Source organism: Lepidochelys kempii, chromosome 4 (assembly GCF_965140265.1).
Source record: "Lepidochelys kempii isolate rLepKem1 chromosome 4, rLepKem1.hap2, whole genome shotgun sequence".
NCBI classification, from domain to species: domain Eukaryota; kingdom Metazoa; phylum Chordata; order Testudines; family Cheloniidae; genus Lepidochelys; species Lepidochelys kempii.
Genome location: NC_133259.1, coordinates 2,237,383 through 2,261,710, shown reverse-complemented (window position 1 = coordinate 2,261,710; position 24,328 = coordinate 2,237,383). Strand labels below are relative to the sequence as shown.

Genomic DNA, 24,328 nt, shown 5'->3' with positions numbered 1-24,328 from the left:
GGAGTTGAAAGTGCTGTCCAGAGCGATCACATTGGAGCACTCTGGGATAGCTCCCAGAGGCCAATACCATTGAATTACTCAGCGCTGCCTCTATACTCCCCCAAATTCAACGCAGGAAAGTCAATTTTAGCACTAGTCCCCTTGTCAGGGAGGAGTACAGTAGTCAATTTTAAGAGCCCTTTAGGTCGGCAGAACGGGATTGGTTGTGTAGACGCATTCATCGACCTAACACGGCTAAATTTGACCTAACCTCATAGTGTAGACCAGGCCTGAGTGTAACTACATGACACACGTGTCATGTGGGAGATAAATCAAAATAGGTCAGACTCCAAGGGAGCTATGGAGTGGGGAACAAGATGATTCATCACCACCCGCGTCACCTGGTGCCCACCCTTCCCTTCTCAGCTGAAATGGAAGCAGCAGAACATCTCCAGGAATAGTCATTCTCGCCAGCCGAGTGACTCAAGGGTATGTTGCTGAATGGGATTTTCTTTAGTAATAGTCTCAGTGCTGTCCAGGCACACTGGTGCCATGGGACTTCCTCAGTATTCTGTGAGAATCACCAATCTCAGTATCGGTTACTTAGAGGAGGTGCAGTGATGTGGGCAGGTGAGCTCATTTAATCCTCTCCCCTCTTTTTTTTATTGCCTTCATGCCATTTTTTCTCCCTCTGTCTCCTTCTGCAGACACCTCAAAAGATTCTGCCAGTCTGCCCTCAGCCCTCCTCCCCTTCCTCTAGACTAGTTTGCTTTCCTACAGAGTGTTTCCATTATGCCTGGGGGCTCTCCCTTAGCAGCTCTTCCTTTCCAGATGTGAGGAGTGATGTTCTAAAGAAGCAAAGAGATGGGGTGCTTCCCTTTGATAACTGCTTTCCTTTAGCATGGCAATCAGAGCATTTCCTAACAGTACAGTCAAGTATCTTAACTGCTCCAGAGCTTTGCGAGATACATGAACTACACCAGATAGCAGCAGCAACATCTGTGTATCCATTTTGGAACACTGCATGTCTTCCTCCCCATTCACTTACACACTGCACTTTTAAAAGGCAAGGCCTGAAGCATGTATGGAAGACCAGGCTGGCCAACAGGCAGAGATGCTATGAAGCAATCATCCAATCTGATATGGTGACAGGAGTATGACCAGTAGTGTGTACTATATGTACCTCATCTTTAAAGCGGTGACACTGGTAGTGCCTACCTGTGGAAGATGAGTAAGGTCCTGTCCACACAGAGCCCTGATCATGGATCCTCCTATGCAGCAGCATTCCCACTGTCTTCACTGGGAATGTTAGGTGTACCCAGAATACAGGAGGCAAGCCCTGGGAGCAGACACATATTAGCTACAACTGCATTTAAACATGGTTGTTGCTAGCAATGTTATAATCCAATGTCCCTGAACAGTGCAGACACTGATATCTGTGCTAGAACAATGTTAAAAAGCCATGCTACACTCTACCTGGAAGGATAGTTTCTAGCACAGTTTTCAAAAGAAGACCCTTATCTCCATATCTCAGGGAAGCTAGCACAGTTCTGCTCCCAAGGTGGAGAGGATTCCACCTCCAAGCTATCCAGATGAGAGGCTGCAATTGCAGATGCAATGTGGTTTAGTGGATTAGGCAGTGACCTGGGAGTCAGGAGACCTGGATCTACCATTGACCTGCTGTGTGACCTTGGGCAAGCAGTTTCCCCTCCCATCTGTCTTGTCTAATTGGAATTTAATTTGCTCTTCAGGGCAGGAACTGTTTCTCAGTATGTGTTCATGCAGAACCTAGGACACTGAGGCCTCTAGATGCTATTGCAGTATTAATACTACTAGCAGGAATAAATACATAAATGCAAAGTAAAACAGAAGTAATTTGTTTTAAATATAAATCTTGCTTGCTAGTTTAAAAGCCATAATGTAGGGACATACACTAAGGTATCAGAGCTGTCAGTCTGGATCTTTTCACAAGAACTATATTCTTTTAAATAAAGGAGAGACCAGCATTAAAAGTTTCTCTATGGTTCTGAAATGGAAATAATGAAACCACCTTACATATTTCAAAATCCGGCTACACCATTTTAGCAGGCATAGGGTAATTTCATATTTAGAAAAATAAATTGATCTCTATCCTAGTGGCATTGTCATCTGCAATAAGTATTACATGACATTGAGCCATGAAACACAGGTTTGAGTTCTTTGGAATAATTGCTTTTTGTATCTTAAGATCTCTTTTCAAGTTGTACCAAAAGTCTCTCTCCTACAGAAAACGCATGGTAATAGTTCACCCCCTGTGGGGAGCAATTTTTATTTTGACAAGCCTATTAGTAAGATCTCAGCTGATACCTCTTGCTGTACTGAAAAGCAGATCTCAGGGATGCTATACGGTTACTGACTTAAGAGAACGGCTGTTTTCAGTAACACTCTGTTCTGATTTACTGCCATTCACAAACTCCCCATCCATATTCCCCATAACAAAAAGAGCCAACTCAGCATTACATTTCATTATTAAATCCAGTGGTTCCCAAATTTGTTCCGCCGCTTGTGCAGGGAAAGCCTCCGGCGGTTCGCTGCTCCAGGCCAATGGGAGCTGCTGGAAGCATTGCAGGCTGAGGGATGTACTGGCCGCCGCTTCCCACGGCTCCCATTGGCCTGGAGCAGCGAACCATGGCAACTGGGAGCCATGATCAGCCAAACCTGCTGACGCGGCAGGTAAACAAACCGGCCCAGCCCGCCAGGGGCTTCCCCTGCACAAGCAGCGGAACAAGTTTGGGAACCAGTGATTTAATCTGTCCTTTTCTGGGCCCTATTCTGCAATTCTTACTCCTGCAAAACTCCAAGTGAAATCAATGGCAGCTTGGCCTGGGTCACACCCTGAATCTACCATTTTAATTCACCCTAACATTTAGGGCAAGATCCTTCATCAAACAGTAGCAGAATCTTGCCCTTAGCCATAATGATGCCTCATGGTGCTACCTGTTAATTTGCAAATAACTGGGCTAAATAAACACCTTGGCTTTATCTAGATACCAGGATGGTCACAGTTATTACCTCAAATAGGAAGCAGCTTCAGGTCATCTAAATAACCACTCACCTAGATAACAATGCTCCCAGTCCCAGATTTATACATATGTATAAACACACACACACACGTACGCACGTATGTACATACATATATGTGTGTGTGTGTGTGTGTGTATATATATGAAGAAATTATACTAACAGTTAAGATTTCAGTTAGGTGATGGTTTGTACTTAATCAGCTGTTAGATAAATCACTTTCCCCCTCGAAACAGCTTGTCTAAGAAATATAGAATATGAGATCTTCAGAGGATGTTTAATGCAGCTCAGCACTTTCAAGCAGAGGTAAAATAGTATCAATTATGTACACTTCTGTTTTAAACACAGCAAAACATAAAATACTCAATTTAATTAAAACATAAAAAGAAAATGAGGTATCAATAGTACAAAGAGAAAAGAACAGAAATGTTGCAGTAATAATCATTTATATATCTAGATATGCTACATCAAAAAACTTTCAACAGTCAGTGAGAATATGGTAAAAAACAGCAACAAAGGGGGGGGAGGAATTGAAATTAGTGACATTTTTGTTTGTATTCAGCAGTTTCTAAAGAAATAGCATTAAAAATTTTAAAGCAACTTTTGTAATCAGAGTTTAGTGGCAGGATATTTACTTGAAAATAACACCAGATGTTCATTATTAAAACTTCCTTCATAACGGCTAAATCAAATTCTTGGGAATGCTTTAATGAGATAATTGTCAATCTCTTTCTACAAAATAAATGCCTTGCAACACTGAAGAATGGAATTTTTTGTTCTGTCTCTGTATGAACTGACACATTTGTACTTCTTTCCCCTTTGACCCATGAAAATTAGCTACAGTTCATCTCTGAGTGTACGCTGGAGCTGCACAAGACTTTGTGGAGTGAAATCTGAAGCCAGACAAAACTTGTGGTTTCAGGTTCAGCTATGAAGCACAAGTGGATATAGGTTGACTGAAAGGCCCACAGATCACACTTCATAATAAGGGTATTGTAATGATAGTGTAATTACATTGCACTTAGAGCATAGTTACAGTGGGGCTTGTTTTTGGATTCCTGTCATTCATTATTATTGCTGCAGCACCTAGGGATCCCTGTTGTGCTGTAGACTATGCAAAAATGGGATAGGAGACAGTCTCTGCCCTGAGCAGCTTACACTCTGAACAGTCCAGACGGACACAGGCTTGGTGGGAAGGGATACTCAAGAAGTCTGATGGGCTGCAAAGAATATAAGAGTGCCATGCTTTGCTGGGGGGAAGAGAGGGCTGTGCAGGGTAGCTTCATTTTCTAAAACATGGAGGGCAGGGCGAGTCAGGCTGAGGGGACAGGACTGTGAGTGAGGGGCAGGAGGAAGCTGGAGCAAAACGTCCAATCAGCACATGGGGATGAATGTCTAGAGTGGCATCATAAGAACCTGTTAGATACTGAGGACATCGACATCATCCTTGTGCACCAGTCCCTGCTTCCTTCAGCCCTGATGCCACCAGTGGCATGGCCTCCCTTGCACAGTCCTGCCTAATTACCTCTAATTCATATTACATCCAAAGTAACTCCATTACAAGACTGTTACTGAAGTTGCAAAGTCAAGCACTCAAAAGTTAGGAATGCCAGCATTAAGGTATCTCTGCAAGCTTAATTCCCCCCCCCCGTGTGCATGCTGTATGATGCTGTCTGTAATTACATAATCACATACTATTTTCCCCCACATAGGATCCTGCCTCATTCAGTGAATAGGCCGTGTAAGTGTGCACGACTCAACCTTGCAGCACCTCCTGCTGGTGTCCTGGGAATTAGCTCTACTTCCAGCCTTGGAGCACCCTCTGCAGGCCAGTGTCCCACTTACGCTGGGCCACCATGTCCCTCCCCGACCTGGTGCCCCTCGTACGCCGGTGTGCTACCCCCTGGCAGTAACCCCTTACTTGCAGGGTCTCCCCTCCCCAGAGAACCCCCACCCCCTCTCCCTACCTCACCTCAGTCGTAGGCTACTGCCAGTCACCAGCTAGCCCCCACACCCTGGGCAGACTGCAGTATAAGCCACTCATCACCGACAAGGTTGGGTTTGGGCCTGCTGCCTTTATTTGACCTTGGGCTGTCCCCTGCCATCCCAGTACCTGTTGGGCCTAATAATAGGCCACAGCCTGGGACTTTCCAACTCCTCAGGCCCTTCCCCAGCCCTGCTCCAATCTAGGTCCTCTGCTTAGGTCCCTGCAGCCAGGTCCCTCCCTCTCAGAAGCTAGAGAAAGTCTCTTGAGTTTCAGCCCAGCAGCCCTTTTATAGGGTCAGCAGAGTCTGTTTGGGGCGTGGCCACAGCTGAGGCTGCCTCCCAATCAGCCCAGCCTAAGGCTCCCAGCCCCAGCCCTCTCCAAGGGCTGTCTTTTAACCCCTTTGGGCCTGGAGCAAGTGACCACCCCGCTATAGGCAGCTACTCAATATTTCTGCTTATCCTCATTCAGTGTGTGGGGCCCTCAGCCTTATTTACCCCACGCCATTGTAACCCTGCACTGAATGCTGAATTAATTTCCTCCTGGCCATTTCTATGGAGCACATCACTATAGTATTTGAGAGTTTCACAAATATTCATGAATCTATCTCCACAACTCCCCTGTGAGAGTACACGGTATAATTAGCCCATTTTACATCTGTGGAACCAAGGCACTGAGAGATTAAGGCAAAAATTGTCAAAAGTGTCCACTAACAGTGGATGCCCCATTTGAGACACCTAGTTTCTGATTTTTCCAATAACTTAGAGTTTTTATATGCAGTGTAGTTGTAGCCATGTCGGTCCCAGGATATTAGACACAAGGTGGGTGAGATAATATCTTTTATTGGACCAACTTCTATTGGTGAGAAAGATGAGCTTTTGAGCTACACAGAGCTTTTCAGACAGCAAAATCCAGACCTGAAGAACAGCTCTGTGCAGCTCAAAAGCTTGTCTCTCTCACCAACAGAAGTTGATCCAATAAAAACTATTACTTCACCCACCTTGTCTCTCTTAGAATTTTTACAGCACTTAATATGTTCACAGCACAGCCCCAATCTACTTCAATTGTAGCTGTTGGCACTCAGGAGTTCTAAAAATATGATCCCAGGTGTCTCAAGTTGGGCATCCAGAAACGTTCGGGTTAAAAGTGACTTGCCTAGTATCACACAGGAACTCTGTGGCAGAGGCAGGGATGGAATCCCCTTCTCTAGGGAAGCATTCAACTACCTGAACTGTGTCCTGGTCTACACTAGGAGTTGAGGTCGAATTTAGCAGCGTTAAATCAATTTAACCCTGCACCCGTCCACACGATGAAGCCCTTTTTTTCGACTTAAAGGGCTCTTAAAATCAATTTCCTTACTCCACCCCCGACAAGGGGATTAGCGCTTAAATCGGCCTTGCTGGGTCGAATATGGGGTACTGTGGACACAATTAGACGGTATTGGCCTCCGGGAGCTATCCTAGAGTGCTCCATTGTGACCCCTCTGGACAGCACTCTCAACTCAGATGCACTGGCCAGGTAGACAGGAAAAGGCCCGCGAACTTTTGAATTTCAATTTCCTGTTTGGCCAGCATGGCAAGCTGCAGGTAACCGTGCAGAGCGCATCAGCAGAGGTGACCATGCAGAGCTCATTAGCAGAGGTGACCATGATAGAGTCCCAGAATCGCAAAAAGAGCTCCAGCATGGACGGAACGGAAGGTACGGGATCTGATCGCTGTATGGGGAGAGGAATCCGTGCCATCAGAACTATGTTCCAGTTTTCGAAACGCCAAAACATTTGTCAAAATCTCCCAGGGCATGAAGGACAGAGGCCATAATAGAGACCCGAAGCAGTGCCGCGTGAAACTTAAGGAGCTGAGGCAAGCCTACCAGAAAACGAGAGAGGCGAACGGCCGCTCCGGGTCAGAGCCCCAAACATGCCACTTCTATGATGAACTGCATGCCATTTTAGGGGGTTCAGCCATCACTACCCCAGCTGTGTTGTTTGACTCCTTCAATGGAGATGGAGGCAACACGGAAGCAGATTTTGGGGACAAGGAAGATGATGATGATGAGGTTGTAGATAGCTCACAGCAAGCAAGCGGAGAAACTGGTTTTCCCAACAGCCAGGAATTGTTTCTCACCCTGGACCTGGAGGCAGTCCCCCCCGAACCCACCCAAGGCTGCCTCCCAGACCCGCCAGGTGGAGAAGGGACCTCTGGTGAATGTACCTTTTAAAATAGTATACATGGTTTAAAAGCAAGCATGTTTAATGATTAATTTGCCCTGGCATTCATGGCTCTCCTGGATATACTCCCAAAGCCTTTGCAAAAGGTTTCTGGGGAGGGCAGCCTTATTCCATCCACCACGATAGGACACTTTACCACTCCATGCCATTAGCACGTACTCGGGAATCATTGTAGAACAAAGCATTGCAGTGTATGTTTGCTGGCATTCAAACAACATCCATTCTTTATCTCTCTGTGTTATCCTCAGAAGAGTGATATCGTTCATGGTAACCTGGTTGAAATAGGGTGCTTTTCTTAAGGGGACACTCAGAGATGCCCATTCCTGCTGGGCTGTTTGCCTGTGGCTGAACAGAAATGTTCCCCGCTGTTAGCCATGGGGAGGAGGGAGGGATGAGGGGCTAGCCACGCGGTGCGGGGAGGCAAAATGCAACGTTGGAATGAAAGCACATGTGCTATGTATGTATGTAATGTTAACAGCAAGGTTTACCATGAAAGAGTATACCCATTGTTCTATAAAATGTGTCTTTTTAAATACCACTGTCCCTTTTTTTTTCTCCACCAGCTACATGTGTTTCAAGGATCACAGGATCTTCTCCTTCCCAGAGGCTAGTGAAGATTAGAAGGCAAAAAAAATGCACTCGTGATTAAATGTTCTCTGAGCTCATGCTGTCCTCCCACACTGACAGAGCACAGACGAATGCATGGAGGCAGACAATGCCAGAGTGCAGGAAAGCACGAAATGACCAGGAGGAGAGGTGGCGGGCTGAAGAGAGTAACTGGTGGGCTGAAGAGAGGGCTGAAGCTGAAAGATGGAGGCAGCATGATGAGAGGAGGCAGGATTCAATGCTGAGGCGCTGGAGGATCAAACCAATATGCTCCAGCATATGGTTGACCTGCAGGAAAGGCAGCAGGAGCACAGACTGCCGCTACAGCTCCTATGTAACCAACCACCCTCCTCCCCAAGTTCCATAGCCTCCTCACCCAAACGCCCAAGAACGTGGTGGGGCGGCCTCCGACCACCCAGCCACTCTACCCCAGAGGATTGCCCAAGCAACAGAAGGCTGGCATTCAAAAAGTTTTAAAGTTTTAAACTTTTAAAGTGCTGTGTGGCCTTGTCCTTCCCTCCTCCACCACCCCTCCTGGGCTATCTTGGTAGTTATCCCCCTATTTGTGTGATGAATGAATAAAGAATGCATGAATGTGAAGCAACAATGACTTTATTGCCTCTGCAAGTGGTGATCGAAGGGAGTAGGGGAGGGTGGTTAGCTTACACGGAAGTAGAGTGAACCAAGGGGAGGGGGGTTTCCTCAAGGAGAAACAAACAGAACTTTCACACCGTAGCCTGTCCAGTCATGAAACTGGTTTTCAAAGCTTCTCTGATGCGCACCGCACCCTCCTGTGCTCTTCTAACCGCCCTGGTGTCTGGCTGTGCGTAACCAGAAGCCAGGCGATTTGCTTCAACCTCCGAACCTGCCATAAACGTCTTCCCCCTTACTCTCACAGATATTGTGGAGCGCACAGTAAGCAGTAATAACAGTGGGAATATTGGTTTCACTGAGGTCTAACTGAGTCAGTAAACTGCACCAGCGCACTTTTAAACGTCCAAATGCACATTCTACCACCATTCTGCACTTGCTCAGCCTCTAGTTGAACAGCTCCTGACTACTGTCCAGGCTGCCTGTGTATGAGCCATGGCATTAAGGGGTAGGCTGGATCCCCAAGGATAACTATAGGCATTTCAACATCCCCAACGGTTATTTTCTGGTCTGGAAAGTAAGTCCCTTGCTGCAGCTTTTGAAACAGACCAGAGTTCCTGAAGATGCGAGCGTCATGTACCTTTCCCGGCCATCCCACGTTGATGTTGGTGAAACGTCCCTTGTGATCCACCAGTGCTTGCAGCACTATTGAAAAGTACCCCTTGCGGTTTATGTACTCGGCGGCTTGGTGCTCCGGTGCCAAGATAGGGGTATGGGTTCCATCTATAGCCCCACCACAGTACAGAAAAGAAAATCTATTTTAAGGAAGGTTAGGAAAGTACAGAGGGAAGTTGGTGGGTAAACAAGGCACACCACCTATATTTTATGTTTGCCCAACACATGAACTTTAGCATACAGACTTTCAGGCCCAAACGTTTCCGTTTTCAAGTGAGAGAGCATAATTTTTTGTAACTGGACATGTTTTTATGATTTGCATTGACACTGTGCACAGATATTCATTGCAGGGCAGATTATATGAGTAAAATCATATGAAAGCCACACACAAAGGATGGTTTCTCAGTATGTAGTGATGGCAGGTGAGTAAATTAAGATGTTTTTCATATACTATTTTAAATCACCTATGAAAATTTATTGCAACTTCTGTGACCATCATAAATCCCCCAGACACAATTCAGCACAACTGAAGTACACAACATAACTGCTTAGCCATGTTAGGTATTGCAGAGATGGGACATAGATAGACAGCAGTGACTATTAACTAGTGCTAATGATGCCTTTCATGTCTATTTTCAGAGTAGCAGCCCTGTTAGTCTGTATTCACAAAAAGAAAAGGAGTACTTGTGGCACCTTAGAGATTTGTTAGTCTCTAAGGTGCCATAAGTACTTCTTTTCTTTTCATGTCTATGCATGTGGTGCTTGATTCCACACCCACTAAAATCAATGGCACAGCTCCTACTGGCTGCAGAATGGGACTCAGGGGCCAGGAAAAACAAAACAACATGAAAACAATTTAAAAGAAATGATAAGATTAAGTAAGAAAAGCTTAGAACCTGGTTACCAGGGAAATTTCCTGAAATGGTTAGTGCTACCAGACTGGAATAGTCTCTTAGCCCTGGTCTACACTAGGACTTTAGGTCGAATTTAGCAGCGTTAAATCGATGTAAACCTGCACCCGTCCACACAATGAAGCCCTTTATTTCGACTTAAAGGGCTCTTAAAATCGATTTCCTTACTCCACCCCTGACAAGTGGATTAGCGCTTAAATCGACGTTGCCGGCTCGAATTTGGGGTACTGTGGACACAATTCGATGGTATTGGCCTCCGGGAGCTATCCCAGAGTGCTCCATTATGACCGCTCTGGACAGCACTCTCAACTCAGATGCACTGGGCAGGTAGACAGGAAAAGAACCGCGAACTTTTGAATCTCATTTCCTGTTTGGCCAGTGTGGCAAGCTGCAGGTGACCATGCAGAGCTCATCAGCACAGGTGACCATGATGGAGTCCCAGAATCGCAAAAGAGCTCCAGCATGGACCGAACAGGAGGTACGGGATCTGATCGCTGTTTGGGGAGAGGAATCCGTGCTATCAGAACTCCGTTCCAGTTTTCGAAATGCCAAAACATTTGTCAAAATCTCCCAGGGCATGAAGGACAGAGGCCATAACAGGGACCCGAAGCAGTGCCGCGTGAAACTGAAGGAGCTGAGGCAAGCCTACCAGAAAACCAGAGAGGCGAACAGCCGCTCTGGGTCAGAGCCCCAAACATGCCACTTCTATGATGAGCTGCATGCCATTTTAGGGGGTTCAGCCACCACTACCCCAGCCGTGTTGTTTGACTCCTTCAATGGAGATGGAGGCAATACGGAAGCAGGTTTTGGGGACGAAGAAGATGATGAGGAGGAGGAGGTTGTAGATAGCTCACAGCAAGCAAGCGGAGAAACCGGTTTTCCCGACAGCCAGGAACTGTTTCTCACCCTAGACCTGGAGGCAGTACCCCCCGAACCCACCCAAGGCTGCCTCCTGGACCCAGCAGGCGGAGAAGGGACCTCTGGTGAGTGTACCTTTTAAAATACTATACATGGTTTAAAAGCAAGCATGTGAAAGGATTACTTTACCCTGGCATTTGCGGTTCTCCTAGATGTAGTCCTAAAGCCTTTGCAAAAGCTTTCTGGGGAGGGCAGCCTTATTGCGTCCTTCATGGTAGGACACTTTACCACTCCAGGCCAGTAACACGTACTCGGGAATCATTGTAGAACAAAGTATTGCAGTGTATGTTTGCTGGCATTCAAACAACATCCGTTCTTTATCTCTCTGTGTTATCCTCAGGAGAGCGAGATATAATTCATGGTCACCTGGTTGAAATAGAGTGCTTTTCTTAAGGGGACACTCAGAGGAGCCCATTCCTGCTGGGCTGTTTGCCTGTGGCTGAACAGAAATGTTCCCCGCTGTTAGCCACAGGGAGGGGGGAAGGTTGAGGGGGTAGTCACGCGGTGGGAGGAGGCAAAATGCGACCTTGTAACGAAAGCACATGTGCTATGTATGTAATGTTAACAGCAAGGTTTACCCTGAAAGAGTGTAGCCACTGTTTTATAAAATGTGTCTTTTTAAATACCGCTGTCCATTTTTTTTTCTCCACCAGCTGCATGTGTTTCAATGATCACAGGATCTTCTCCTTCCCAGAGGCTAGTGAAGCTTAGAAAGAAAAAAAAACGCACTCACGATGAAATGTTCTCCGAGCTCATGCTGTCCTCCCACACTGACAGAGCACAGATGAATGCATGGAGGCAAATAATGTCAGAGTGCAGGAAAGCACAAAATGACCAGGAGGAGAGGTGGCGGGCTGAAGAGAGTAAGTGGCGGGCTGAAGAGAGTAAGTGGCGGGCTGAAGACAGGGCTGAAGCTCAAATGTGGCGGCAGCGTGATGAGAGGAGGCAGGATTCAATGCTGAGGCTGCTGCAGGACCAAACCAGTATGCTCCAGTGTATGGTTGAGCTGCAGCAAAGGCAGCTGGAGCACAGACTGCCACTGCAGCCCCTCTGTAACCAACCGCCCTCCTCCCCAAGTTCCATAGCCTCCACACCCAGACGCCCAAGAACGCGGTGGGGGGGCCTCCGGCCAACCAGCCACTCCACCACAGAGGATTGCCCAAAAAAAAAGAAGGCTGTCATTCAATAAATTTTAAAGTTGTAAACTTTTAAAGTGCTGTGCTTAAAGTGCTGTGTGGCATTTTCCTTCCCTCCTCCACCACCCCTCCTGGGCTACTTTGGTAGTCATCCCCCTATTTGTGTGATGAATGAATAAAGAATGCATGAATGTGAAGCAACAATGACTTTATTGCCTCTGCAAGCCGTGATTGAAGGGAGGAGGGGCGGGTGGTTAGCTTACAGAGAAGTAGAGTGAACCAAGGGGCGGGGGGTTTCATCAAGGAGAAACAAACAGAACTTTCACACCGTAGCCTGGCCAGTCATGAAACTGGTTTTCAAAGCTTCCCTGATGCGTACCGCGCCCTCCTGTGCTCTTCTAACCGCCCTGGTGTCTGGCTGCGCGTAACCAGCAGCCAGGCGATTTGCCTCAACCTCCCACCCCGCCATAAACGTCTCCCCCTTACTCTCACAGATATTGTGGAGCACACAGCAAGCAGTAATAACAATGGGAATATTGGTTTCGCTGAGGTCTAAGCGAGTCAGTAAACTGCGCCAGCGCGCCTTTAAACGTCCAAATGCACATTCTACCACCATTATGCACTTGCTCAGCCTGTAGTTGAACAGCTACTGACTACTGTCCAGGCTGCCTGTGTACGGCTTCATGAGCCATGGCATTAAGGGGTAGGCTGGGTCCCCAAGGATACATATAGGCATTTCAACATCCCCAACAGTTATTTTCTGGTCTGGGAATAAAGTCCCTTCCTGCAGCTTTTGAAACAGACCAGAGTTCCTGCAGATGCGAGCGTCATGCACCTTTCCCGGCCATCCCACGTTGATGTTGGTGAAACGTCCCTTGTGATCCACCAGAGCTTGCAGCACTATCGAAAAGTATCCCTTGCGGTTTATGTACTCGGCGACTTGGTGCTCCGGTGCCAAGATAGGGATATGGGTTCCGTCTATAGCCCCACCACAGTTAGGGAATCCCATTGCAGCAAAGCCATCCACTATGACCTGCACATTTCCCAGGGTCACTACCCTTGATATCAGCAGATCTTTGATTGCGTGGGCTACTTGCATCACAGCAGCCCCCACAGTAGATTTGCCCACTCCAAATTGATTCCCAACTGACCAGTAGCTGTCTGGCATTGCAAGCTTCCACAGCGTTATTGCCACTCGCTTCTCAACTGTGAGGGCTGCTCTCATCTTGGTATTCATGCGCCTCAGGGCAGGGGAAAGCAAGTCACAAAGTTCCATGAAAGTGCCCTTACGCATGCGAAAGTTTTGCAGCCACTGGGAATCGTCCCAGACCTGCAACACTATGCGGTCCCACCAGTCTGTGCTTGTTTCCCGAGCCCAGAATCGGCATTCCACAGCATGAACCTGCCCCATTAGCACCATGATGCATGCATTGGCAGGGCCCATGCTTTCAGAGAAATCTGTGTCCATGTCCTGATCACTCACGTGACCGCGCTGACGTCGCCTCCTCGCCCGATATCGCTTTGCCAGGTTCTGGTGCTGCATATACTGCTGGATAATGCGTGTGGTGTTTAATGTGCTCCTAATTGCCAAAGTGAGCTGAGCGGCCTCCATGCTTGCCTTGGTATGGCGTCCGCACAGAAAAAAGGCGCGGAACGATTGTCTGCCGTTGCTCTGACAGAGGGAGGGGCGACTGACGACACGGCTTACAGGGTTGGCTTCAGGGAGCTAAAATCAACAAAGTGGGTGTCTTTACATCAAGGAGTATTTCAGGCAGGACTTCCCGGAGGGTTCCAATAAGAAATGGTGCACCTAAGTTATCGTTCTTATTGGAACAAGAAGGTTAGCCTGGCCTCTGATTGATACATGGCTAGATTTACCTCGCTGCACCTTCTCTGTGAGTGACTGCAGTGTGACCTAGAAGAATGAGTCCCCTAGACAGGGGATGGGGGGAAGCAAATGAGTACAAAGCAAATCTGGTCTATTTCTTGTTTTGATCCACTCCATCTATCTTTTACATCTTTGGCTGGCAGCAGACGGTGCAGAAGGACTGCATGCCATCCACATCTCATGGCTGCTCGGCAGAAGATGGTACAGTACGACTGCTAGCAGTCCATATCGCCTGCCCGCTCACCATAAGACGGTTCAATAGGACTGACTGCAGGACTAAAGAGAATGACCTGCTCAAGTCACTCCAAATTTAGTCCCTGCGCCCATGTCTGCCCAGGCGCTCCCAGCCGACGTGGCCAGGAGCACCTCGGACATGACGATGACGGCTACCAGTCGTACTGTACCGTCTGCTGCCACAAGGCAAGGGGTTGCTGCTACTGTGTAGCAATGCCGTACCGCGTCTGCCATTACCCAGGAGACATAGGGTAACGGTTACCTGAGCGGGCTCCATGCTTGCCGTGGTATGGCGTCTGCACAGGTAACTCAGGAAAAAAGGCGCGAAACGATTGTCTGCCCTTGCTTTCACGGAGGGAGGGAGGGAACAGGGGGCCTGACGATATGTACCCAGAACCACCCGCGACAATGTTTTAGCCCCATCAGGCATTGGGATCTCAACCCAGAATTCCAATGGGCAGCGGAGACTGCGGGAACTGTGGGATAGCTACCCACAGTGCAACGCTCCGGAAGTCGACTCTAGCCTCGGTACTGTGGAAGCGCTCCGCCGAGTTAATGCACTTAATGCACTTAGAGCATTTTCTGTGGGGACACACACACTCGAATATATAAAACCGATTTCTAAAAAACCGACTTCTATAAATTCAACCTTATTCCGTATTGTAGACATACCCTTAAGGGAAGTGGTAGAAGCCACATTACTTGAGACATTTAAAACTAGACTTAGAGGATGTACTGGAAAATATAGTGTAGATAACAATCTTGTGCTGGCCCCAGGAACAGGATTTTTCCATTTCTGTGCTTCCATGAGACTCTGAACACTTATTTGGACTCTGTGCTTCTTTATCAGCATATGAATGTGGTAATATTCAAAAAGTTCAGTAACATTGTTTATTACAAGCCCTTGTTTCCTCTCTACCCATCTCCAAACACATGGAACGTGGAAGACAGCAAAGACACCATTTTGCAGTGAATCTTTTCTCTTTTACAGTTACCATATTTTAAAACTTGCCACTAATTTTAAAATTTTTAATTTTAAAAGGTGAAATAAGGAGAGACACTCTAGATCCAATTTTTAGATGTTCTTTCAATGTTTCTTCAGCGGTTAACAGCACTTGGGAAAGCACCCACTGGCTTCTATTGTGAAGGGAATGAAGTTTAATGAAGAGCGGGTGACCACCCCGGAGTTATGCGCAGCTGCTGTGTTGTTCCCACGCTGAGGCAGCGAGTGATGCTCTCACACTGACCTTTCCCTGGGAGCGGGTCAGGGTACCTCATTCAGCTGAGCAGGGTTGTGATGAATGTAAATGCCTTCCTTATCTGCTATATGCAATGGCAGTGTTGCGGGTCCCAGGACATTAGACTGACAAGGTGAGGGAGTTAATAATCTTTTACTGGACCAATTTCTGCTGGTGAGAGAGACAAGCCTTGGCGTTACACAGAGGCCGAGCTCCGTAGGAGACGAGCTCGGTGTAGCTCCAGCGCGGGTCTGGCTCACCAGCAGAAGTTGGTCGGAGAAAAGCCATCACCTCCCGCGCCTGGGGTCTCCCTCACCAGCTGAGACGCAAAAGCGGCGTGTGGGGACGCGGCTGGGGGGAAGCCGTACCTGGGGCTCGGCTCACCGCAGGGACCGCGCTGCCCGCCTCCCACGACATGAACTAGCATTTCCCCAGGGGGGCTGTGCCCGCGGGCACTGCGGGGGTGGGGGCAGGGCCTGCGGCCCCCCGTGGGGCTATGGGAGGGAGGAGCGGTCCATGTGCGGGTGCGGGGGGGTCCGCAGGCTCCGGGGCGGGCGGAGGGAGGGGTTTGTGGTGCGGTCCGAGGCCGGCCCCCGCCGGGCGGCTCCAGTCCCGTCCCGTCCCGCGCCGCGCCATGCTACGGCTGCTCAGCGCCTGCCTGCTGCTGCTCGGGGCGCGCCCGGCCGCGGGCCAGGAGCCTTCCGGCGCCGCCTGCGGGCCCTGCCTGCCGGCGCTGTGCCCGGCGCTGCCCGCGCGGGGCTGCGCGCTGGGCCGCGCGCGGGACGCCTGCGGCTGCTGCTGGCGTTGCGCGCGCGGCGAGGGTGAGCCGTGCGGGGCTGGCGCGCGCTGCGCCGCGGGGCTGGAGTGCGCCCCCCGCCCGGGCCGCGCCGGGCCGCCCGCCCTGTGCGTCTGCAAGAGCCGCTACCCCGTCTGCGGCAGCGACGACGTCACCTACCCCAGCGCCTGCCGCCTGCGCGCCGCCGCCCTCAGCGCCCACCGCCGCGGCCAGCGCGGGGCCAGCCTGCGCCGCAAGGGGGCCTGCGAGCAAGGTGCGGGCTGAGGTACCGGGGCGCGGGGCGCGGGGCGCGGTCACGGGCAGGGGGCGCTGTGCGGGGTCATGGTGGGGGCAGGGGGCGCTGTGTGGGGTCATGGCAGGGGGTACTATGGTGGGAGCAGAGGGCGCGGGTCGGGGTCACTCGGAGCTGAGTTGCCTGGGGGCAGGAGGCGCTGTGCGGGGTCATTGCGGGGGCAGGGGGTGCTGTACGGGGTCACGGCAGGGGGCGCTGTGCGGGGTCATGGTGGGGGCAGGGGGTGCTGTGCGGGGTCATGGCGGGGGCAGGGGGCGCTGTGCGGGGTCATGGTGGGGGCAGGGGGCGCTGTGTGGGGTCATGGCAGGGGGTACTATGGTGGGAGCAGAGGGCGCGGGTCGGGGTCACTCGGAGCTGAGTTGCCTGGGGGCAGGAGGCGCTGTGCGGGGTCATTGCGGGGGCAGGGGGCGCTGTGCGGGGTCATGGTGGGGGCAGGGGGTGCTGTGCGGGGTCATGGCGGGGGCAGGGGGCGCTGTGCGGGGTCATGGTGGGGGCAGGGGGCGCTGTGTGGGGTCATGGCAGGGGGTACTATGGTGGGAGCAGAGGGCGCGGGTCGGGGTCACTCGGAGCTGAGTTGCCTGGGGGCAGGAGGCGCTGTGCGGGGTCATTGCGGGGGCAGGGGGTGCTGTACGGGGTCACGGCAGGGGGCGCTGTGCGGGGTCATGGTGGGGGCAGGGGGTGCTGTGCGGGGTCATGGCGGGGGCAGGGGGCGCTGTGCGGGGTCATGGTGGGGGCAGGGGGCGCTGTGTGGGGTCATGGCAGGGGGTACTATGGTGGGAGCAGGGGGCGCGGGTCGGGGTCACTGGGAGCTGAGTTGCCTGGGGGCAGGAGGCGCTGTGCGGGGTCATTGCGGGGGCAGGGGGTGCTGTACGGGGTCACGGCAGGGGGTGCTGTGCGGGGTCATGGTGGGGGCAGGGGGTGCTGTGCGGGGTCATGGCGGGGGCAGGGGGCGCTGTGCGGGGTCATGGTGGGGGCAGGGGGCGCTGTGTGGGGTCATGGCAGGGGGTACTATGGTGGGAGCAGGGGGCGCGGGTCGGGGTCACTGGGAGCTGAGTTGCCTGGGGGCAGGAGGCGCTGTGCGGGGTCATTGCGGGGGCAGGGGGTGCTGTACGGGGTCACGGCAGGGGGCGCTGTGCGGGGTCATGGTGGGGGCAGGGGGTGCTGTGCGGGGTCATGGCGGGGGCAGGGGGCGCTGTGCGGGGTCATGGTGGGGGCAGGGGGCGCTGTGTGGGGTCATGGCAGGGGGTACTATGGTGGGAGCAGAGGGCGCGGGTCGGGGTCACTCGGAGCTGAGTTGCCTGGGGGCAGGAGGCGCTGTGCGGGGTCATTGCGGGGGCAGGGGGCGCTGTACGGGGTCATGGTGGGGGCAGGGGGTGCTGTGCGGGGTCATGGCGGGGGCAGGGGGCGCTGTGCGGGGTCATGGTGGGGGCAGGGGGCGCTGTGTGGGGTCATGGCAGGGGGTACTATGGTGGGAGCAGGGGGCGCGGGTCGGGGTCACTGGGAGCTGAGTTGCCTGGGGGCAGGAGGCGCTGTGCGGGGTCATTGCGGGGGCAGGGGGTGCTGTACGGGGTCACGGCAGGGGGCGCTGTGCGGGGTCATGGTGGGGGCAGGGGGTGCTGTGCGGGGTCATGGCGGGGGCAGGGGGCGCTGTGCGGGGTCATGGTGGGGGCAGGGGGCGCTGTGTGGGGTCATGGCAGGGGGTACTATGGTGGGAGCAGAGGGCGCGGGTCGGGGTCACTCGGAGCTGAGTTGCCTGGGGGCAGGAGGCGCTGTGCGGGGTCATTGCGGGGGCAGGGGGCGCTGTGCGGGGTCATGGTGGGGGCAGGGGGTGCTGTGCGGGGTCATGGCGGGGGCAGGGGGCGCTGTGCGGGGTCATGGTGGGGGCAGGGGGCGCTGTGTGGGGTCATGGCAGGGGGTACTATGGTGGGAGCAGAGGGCGCGGGTCGGGGTCACTCGGAGCTGAGTTGCCTGGGGGCAGGAGGCGCTGTGCGGGGTCATTGCGGGGGCAGGGGGTGCTGTACGGGGTCACGGCAGGGGGCGCTGTGCGGGGTCATGGTGGGGGCAGGGGGTGCTGTGCGGGGTCATGGCGGGGGCAGGGGGCGCTGTGCGGGGTCATGGTGGGGGCAGGGGGCGCTGTGTGGGGTCATGGCAGGGGGTACTATGGTGGGAGCAGGGGGCGCGGGTCGGGGTCACTGGGAGCTGAGTTGCCTGGGGGCAGGAGGCGCTGTGCGGGGTCATTGCGGGGGCAGGGGGTGCTATACGGGGTCACGGCAGGGGGCGCTGTGCGGGGTCATTGCGGGGGCAGGGGGTGCTGTACGGGGTCACAGCAGGGGGCGCTGTGCGGGGTCATTGTGGGGGCAGGGGGCACTATGCGGGGTCACGGCAGGGGGCGCTATGCGGGGTCACGGCAGGGGGTGCTGTGCGGGGTCATGGTGGGAGTAGGGGACGCTGTGCAGGGTCACTACGAGCTGAGTTGCATAGGGTCATGGAATGGGCATGGGACTGATGTTTGGGGCTACGAAGGGCTGAGTTTCTCAGTGGTTCCAGTGGGAGGAAGTTGGCCAGGGCATAAGGGGCTGCCAGGGATTGTGGACCAGCCTGGGGCAGAGAGATGCATGAGGAGACATATTCTGAACATCTCTAGCAAGCTTACTGAGCTGAAAAGCTCAGCTAGGATCCCATCTTTGGGCACCTGGTGTAGTGGTGAGGCTGGCTTGCACTGCAGGGCAAATGTTATTGATGCATCAGTGCCAGGCCTTCCCAGGACATTTCCAAGGACCTGTATTCTTGGGATGGTTTTCAATGCATATTCTTCAGGCATTAACTTAGTGCTGGATTTCTGGTTTTGTGTACACTAGTTAAAGTAATGGTGGGAGAGATCCCAAAATCTTCTCAGACAAGATCTAACTCTAACACAGATGTATGCTGTGGCAAAATTAGAATACTCAATTCACCCCCACTGTATCTCCACCAGTAGTAGCATAAACTGAGCTTAGGTGTTGTCTAAACCTGCCCAAACCCACCAGATACCTGCCTTCACCGTTGCTTCTGCTGTTACTGCCAATGGCAGCACTGCCCAAGGGACCCTTTTTTTGCCAGTAGACAGACACTACTTGGAGTTGGATTAATGCCCTGTGCCCTCCTCTGGACGTCAGCGAATTTGTCCTATGATGGTGTACAACGGAATCTCTATATTGGAGATCTTGGGTGCACATAGGTGGTGGGCTAGGGGAACAGTAGTGGAGAGGGGAATTATTCATGAAAGTCCTAAACAGAGGAAGATGGGGATTCAAGTGTCCTGTATAACACCAGAGTCCAAGAGATTTCATTTCCCCTACACCCATTCCTGGGTATAAATTTTCATATCTCTTCCCCCACCCACACTTTACCAATCTGTATAGTAGTTATTTTTTAAAATGAACGAACCATCAGTACAAACAATGGGATGCTGCTCCCCAAAGCAAGCTCAGTTTGGCGGGGTATAGCAGCTTCTCTACAGTTTCTTAGCAGGGTTTTGGTTTGTTTTCATTGTTTTTTCAGTAGCCTTCACGATTCCATCTGTGCACTGTTCTCAGTCCACAGATTCAGAGAAGAGTAAGCCATTCATTCTTTTTGTTTATGTACAGTACAGAATCTAATACAGTATCCTGATTGTCTGCTTCCTAATCTTCTGTACTAAAACTATCCTGTAGCACCTGGTATCAGGTGCAAATGGGAGGGACAAAGTTGCAGTTATTTAACTAGCTCATCTCCTTTCTGTTCCTTCTCCCCAACTAACTGTCAATGTAAACTAGATGAATTATTACCCTATTTTACAGCAGGATCTCCAGAAATCCCAAGAAGAATGCAAATAATCAAAATAAGTCAAGTAAACGAACGCTACAAGTAGCATTTTTCTGAATTATTATAATGATTTTAAGTGGAAAGCTAATATCAGATCATTCATAGTTTAGTTACAAGCTTAGAAAAGAAAGCTAAAGCAATAAACCCTTTTTCAAGGGAATTTATTGCTTTTAAATGTGATATGTATTTAACTGGGTAATATAGTATCAACTGCAGAACATATCCTAATGTTGCTGATACATGTTTCAGAAGAATTTTTTTAGTTGGTTTGCTTAAGAAACCTGATGTTGATCATATATCAAGGATTTAATTATCCCAATCAAAATCCAAAGATCAGCAGGGAAAATTGAAAAAAATCAAGTTGTAGTATGAATTATGTACTCCATGGATGTTGTCTAATTTCTCTTGGTAATTTCATGAAAACAAATTGTGTTGAGCACTTCAATATACACAATTTAAAAAGGGAAAGTCATTCTGGAATCATAGTTACATATAGCAAGAGCCAAAAGGATAGTTGCAAATGTAGTTTGAAACAGTCTTATTCCACGTGACTTAAGAGCCGATTGTAGCATTGAAAACGTCAGTTGATATTTCCTATATTAGCATGCCTTATGGGTCTTATCCAAAGCCCATTGAAGTTGGTGCATGTCAGCACACTTTCGATCTGGTCCTACGTCAGCAATTTGAGGTATATTCTCAAATGAATGCAGAAAGCTTTCGCCATGTAACTTGTTAACAAGAAGGTAAAGCATTTTGCATGTTAGGGCCAACATTTTAAAAATATGACCTGTAATTTTGGGTGCTTACATTTTGGGATGTCCAACTTTACTTTTAGAAGGGCTGAGCACCCACTGGTGCACATTTTTTAAAATCATGCCCAAGGTGTGTAAAGCTAGTCTCTCAAAAATTGAAAATCTGGTTCATTGGGACACTAATTAAAAAGCAAAATGGACCTCAGACCACCTTAAGTGGGTTTTGAGGACACTATGAGACACATGGAATCTCCTGAATAGGGAGCAAGAAACATGGGAAAAGGCTTTCCATGTCACAGAAACACACACAGCCTCAGAAATGAAGCCACCAGAGCTTTTCATCAGCTGTTCTCTGTTGGGCTCTGGCTGACATGGAACCACCTAACCTGGCTTTTCATGCCTTGAGTGAATTCTCCCAACCACCTACCACCATCTGCTTCCCTGACCCCAACAGTCCTACACCAGGTTTCACAAAAGCTGGGGCTTTCTTACACAGGGGCTTTCCAAATACCTAAGCTATTTAGATGCAGATGCTGTAGAAGGCTGTCAGAACCACAAACATTCTGTCCCAACTTGTTTGAATCAAAGCTTAAACAAGTGGGTTCATTTAACTGAAATTATTGTTTGCTTTGAGAGGCCTCAGGAACAGCTGCAGAAACTAAAGCCCTACGTAATTAATAAGATGGCTTTCCCACTAGCCACTGGAAGCATGTGCCAGTACTCTTAATATCCTCTTTCCCTTTACAGTGTTCCAAATCAGCAGTACTGTAATTATGTGCAGTGCTGAAATTTTTGTTTGGAGAAAATGCTACCAAAAACATCTCTGCAGTAGTGCCATTGATAGGAATCCTAGCTTCTAAGCTGTCCTCAGGTTCTACAACCAGTGGACTGTTTTTTGATAGGGAGGAATGGAGTGGCACACTGTTCAAGACACATCTCAAGGACAGATGTGAAACTCTAATCCCATTTTGCTGGAAGGATGTTTTCATACCCTAAGTGCATTAGGGTCATCATCCCCCGCCTCCTCCTCCTGCTTCCCACATTTCAAGCCAAGAACATCCTGTGAAACGGAATGTGCTTCTGGAGCTTCTGAAACTAAAAGAGAAGAGTAAAGCATGAGCACCATATGTTTACGCTATGTACTCTATATTACCTCTAAAGCACTGTGAGTGGTACTTTACAAACTGTACAAAAAGACTAGATCCCTTTCCTTGAAGAGTTTACAGTCTAACCATATACACAGGGTACAGAACCTTAAGCCATCTCTTACAGGACCTGGCACATTTTCACTGTCCATCAGGCCTTACATAAGCACACTGCTAGACATACAGATCTCACTATGCTAGGGATTGCATTTCTCCTTTGGGAGGGGGCGGATGGCTGCACTGCAGAGTAGGAGTTTGGGTGGCGCTGGCAAGTAATTCCCTGTTATGGGGGAAATTCATCCATGCCCCAGACCTAGTACCAGCACAAGGGCAGCAGTTTATGCCATCTCCATTGGGGTTGTGGGGGTATGTGGCAGGGCAGGGGTAAACCCCTTTAAGGCCCTGCCAAAATGCTGGCTGCAGCTTGCTCTCTGGCCAAGAGACTAGGGGTAGATACACAGGTATTCAGCAGGGAGCCCAGCTGCAAGCCCTAATGAGGGCTGACTCAGAGGAACATGCTGAGCTAAGTACTGACAGCTGGGCTGAGGCATGAGAGGGCTATAAAAGTCCTGGGCAAACCTCAGTGAGAATACTAGCCTGGGAGGAGACAGGAAGGTAGTATCATCTCCTTTATGAAAGAAGGATGCCTCAAAAGCCAGGAAATCCTGGGGAGGGTCTGTGGGGCACTAGCTGTTGTGGGATCTGGGAACTGCACGAACACTGTAAATACACAAAAAGAAAAGGAGTACTTGTGGCACCTTAGAGACTAATAAATTTATTTGAGCATAAGCTTTTGAGCGCTACAGCTCCCTTCATTGGATGCATGCAGTGGAAAATACAGTGGGGAGATTTTATATACACAGAGAACATGAAACAATGGGTGTTACCATATAGACTGTAACAAGAGTGATCAGGTAAGGTGAGCTATTACCAGCAGGGGGAAAACCTTTCGTAGTGATAATCAAGGTGGGCTATTTCCAGCAGCTGACAAGAACAGTAGGGGGGGAAATAAACATGGGGAAATAGTTTTACTTTGTGTAATGACACATCCACTCCCAGTCTTTATTCAAGCCTAAGTTAATTGTATCCAGTTTGCAAATTAATTCCAATTCAGCAGTCTCTCATCAGAGTCTGTTTCTGAAGTTTTTTTGTTGAATAATTGCTACTTTTAGGTCTGTAATCGAGTGACCAAAAATGACTGGTTTTTGAATGTTATAATTCTTGACATCTGATTTGTGTCCATTTATTCGTTTATGTAGAGACTGTCCAGTTTGACCAATGTACATGGTAGAGGGGCATTGCTGGCACATGATGACATATATCACATTGGTAGATGTGCAGGTGAAAGAGCCTCTGATAGTGTGGCTGATGTGATTAGGCCCTATGATGGTGTCCCCTGAATACATATGTGGGCACAGTTGGCAACGGGCTTTGTTGCAAGGGTAGGTTCTTGGGTTAGTGTGTTTGTTGTGTGGTGTGTGGTTGCTGGTGAGTATTTGCTTCAGGTTGTGGGGCTGTCTGTAAGCAAGGACTGGCCTGTCTCCCAAGATCTGAGAGTGATGGGTTGTCCTTCAGGATAGGTTGTAGATCCTTGATGATGCGTTGGAGAGGTTTTAGTTGGGGGCTGAAGGTGATGGCTAGTGGTGTTCTGTTATTTTCTTTGTTGGGCCTGTCCTGTAGTAGGTAACTTCTGGGTACTCTTCCGGCTCTGTCAATCTGTTTCTTCACTTCAGCAGGTGGGTATTGTAGTTGTAAGAATGCTTGATAGTGATCTTGTAGGTGTTTGCCTCTGTCTGAGGGATTGGAGCAAATGTGGTTGTATCGTAGAGCTTGGCTGTAGACAATGGATCGTGTGGTGTGGTCTGGATGAAAGCTGGAGGCATGTAGGTAAGCATAGCGGTCAGTAGGTTTCCGGTATAGGGTGGTGTTTATGTGACCATCACTTATTAGCACCGTAGTGTCCAGGAAGTGGATCTCTTGTGTGGACTGGCCAAGGCTGAGGTTGACGGTGGGATGGAAATTGTTGAAATCATGGTGGAATTCCTCAGGGGCT

At 50.2% G+C, this 24,328-nt stretch overlaps 1 protein-coding gene across 1 annotated transcript in view; it reads left to right on the top strand.

Moving 5' to 3' along the window:
* The first annotated feature begins 16,025 nt into the window (after window positions 1-16,025).
* IGFBP7 (insulin like growth factor binding protein 7) overlaps window positions 16,026-24,328 on the top strand; it is a 75,314-nt gene continuing 67,011 nt past the window's right edge. The window contains exon 1 of the mRNA XM_073340197.1: window positions 16,026-16,496. Within this exon, the coding sequence (XP_073196298.1) occupies window positions 16,082-16,496 (415 nt within the window). The 5' untranslated portion in view covers window positions 16,026-16,081. The remainder of the gene's footprint in view (window positions 16,497-24,328) is intronic.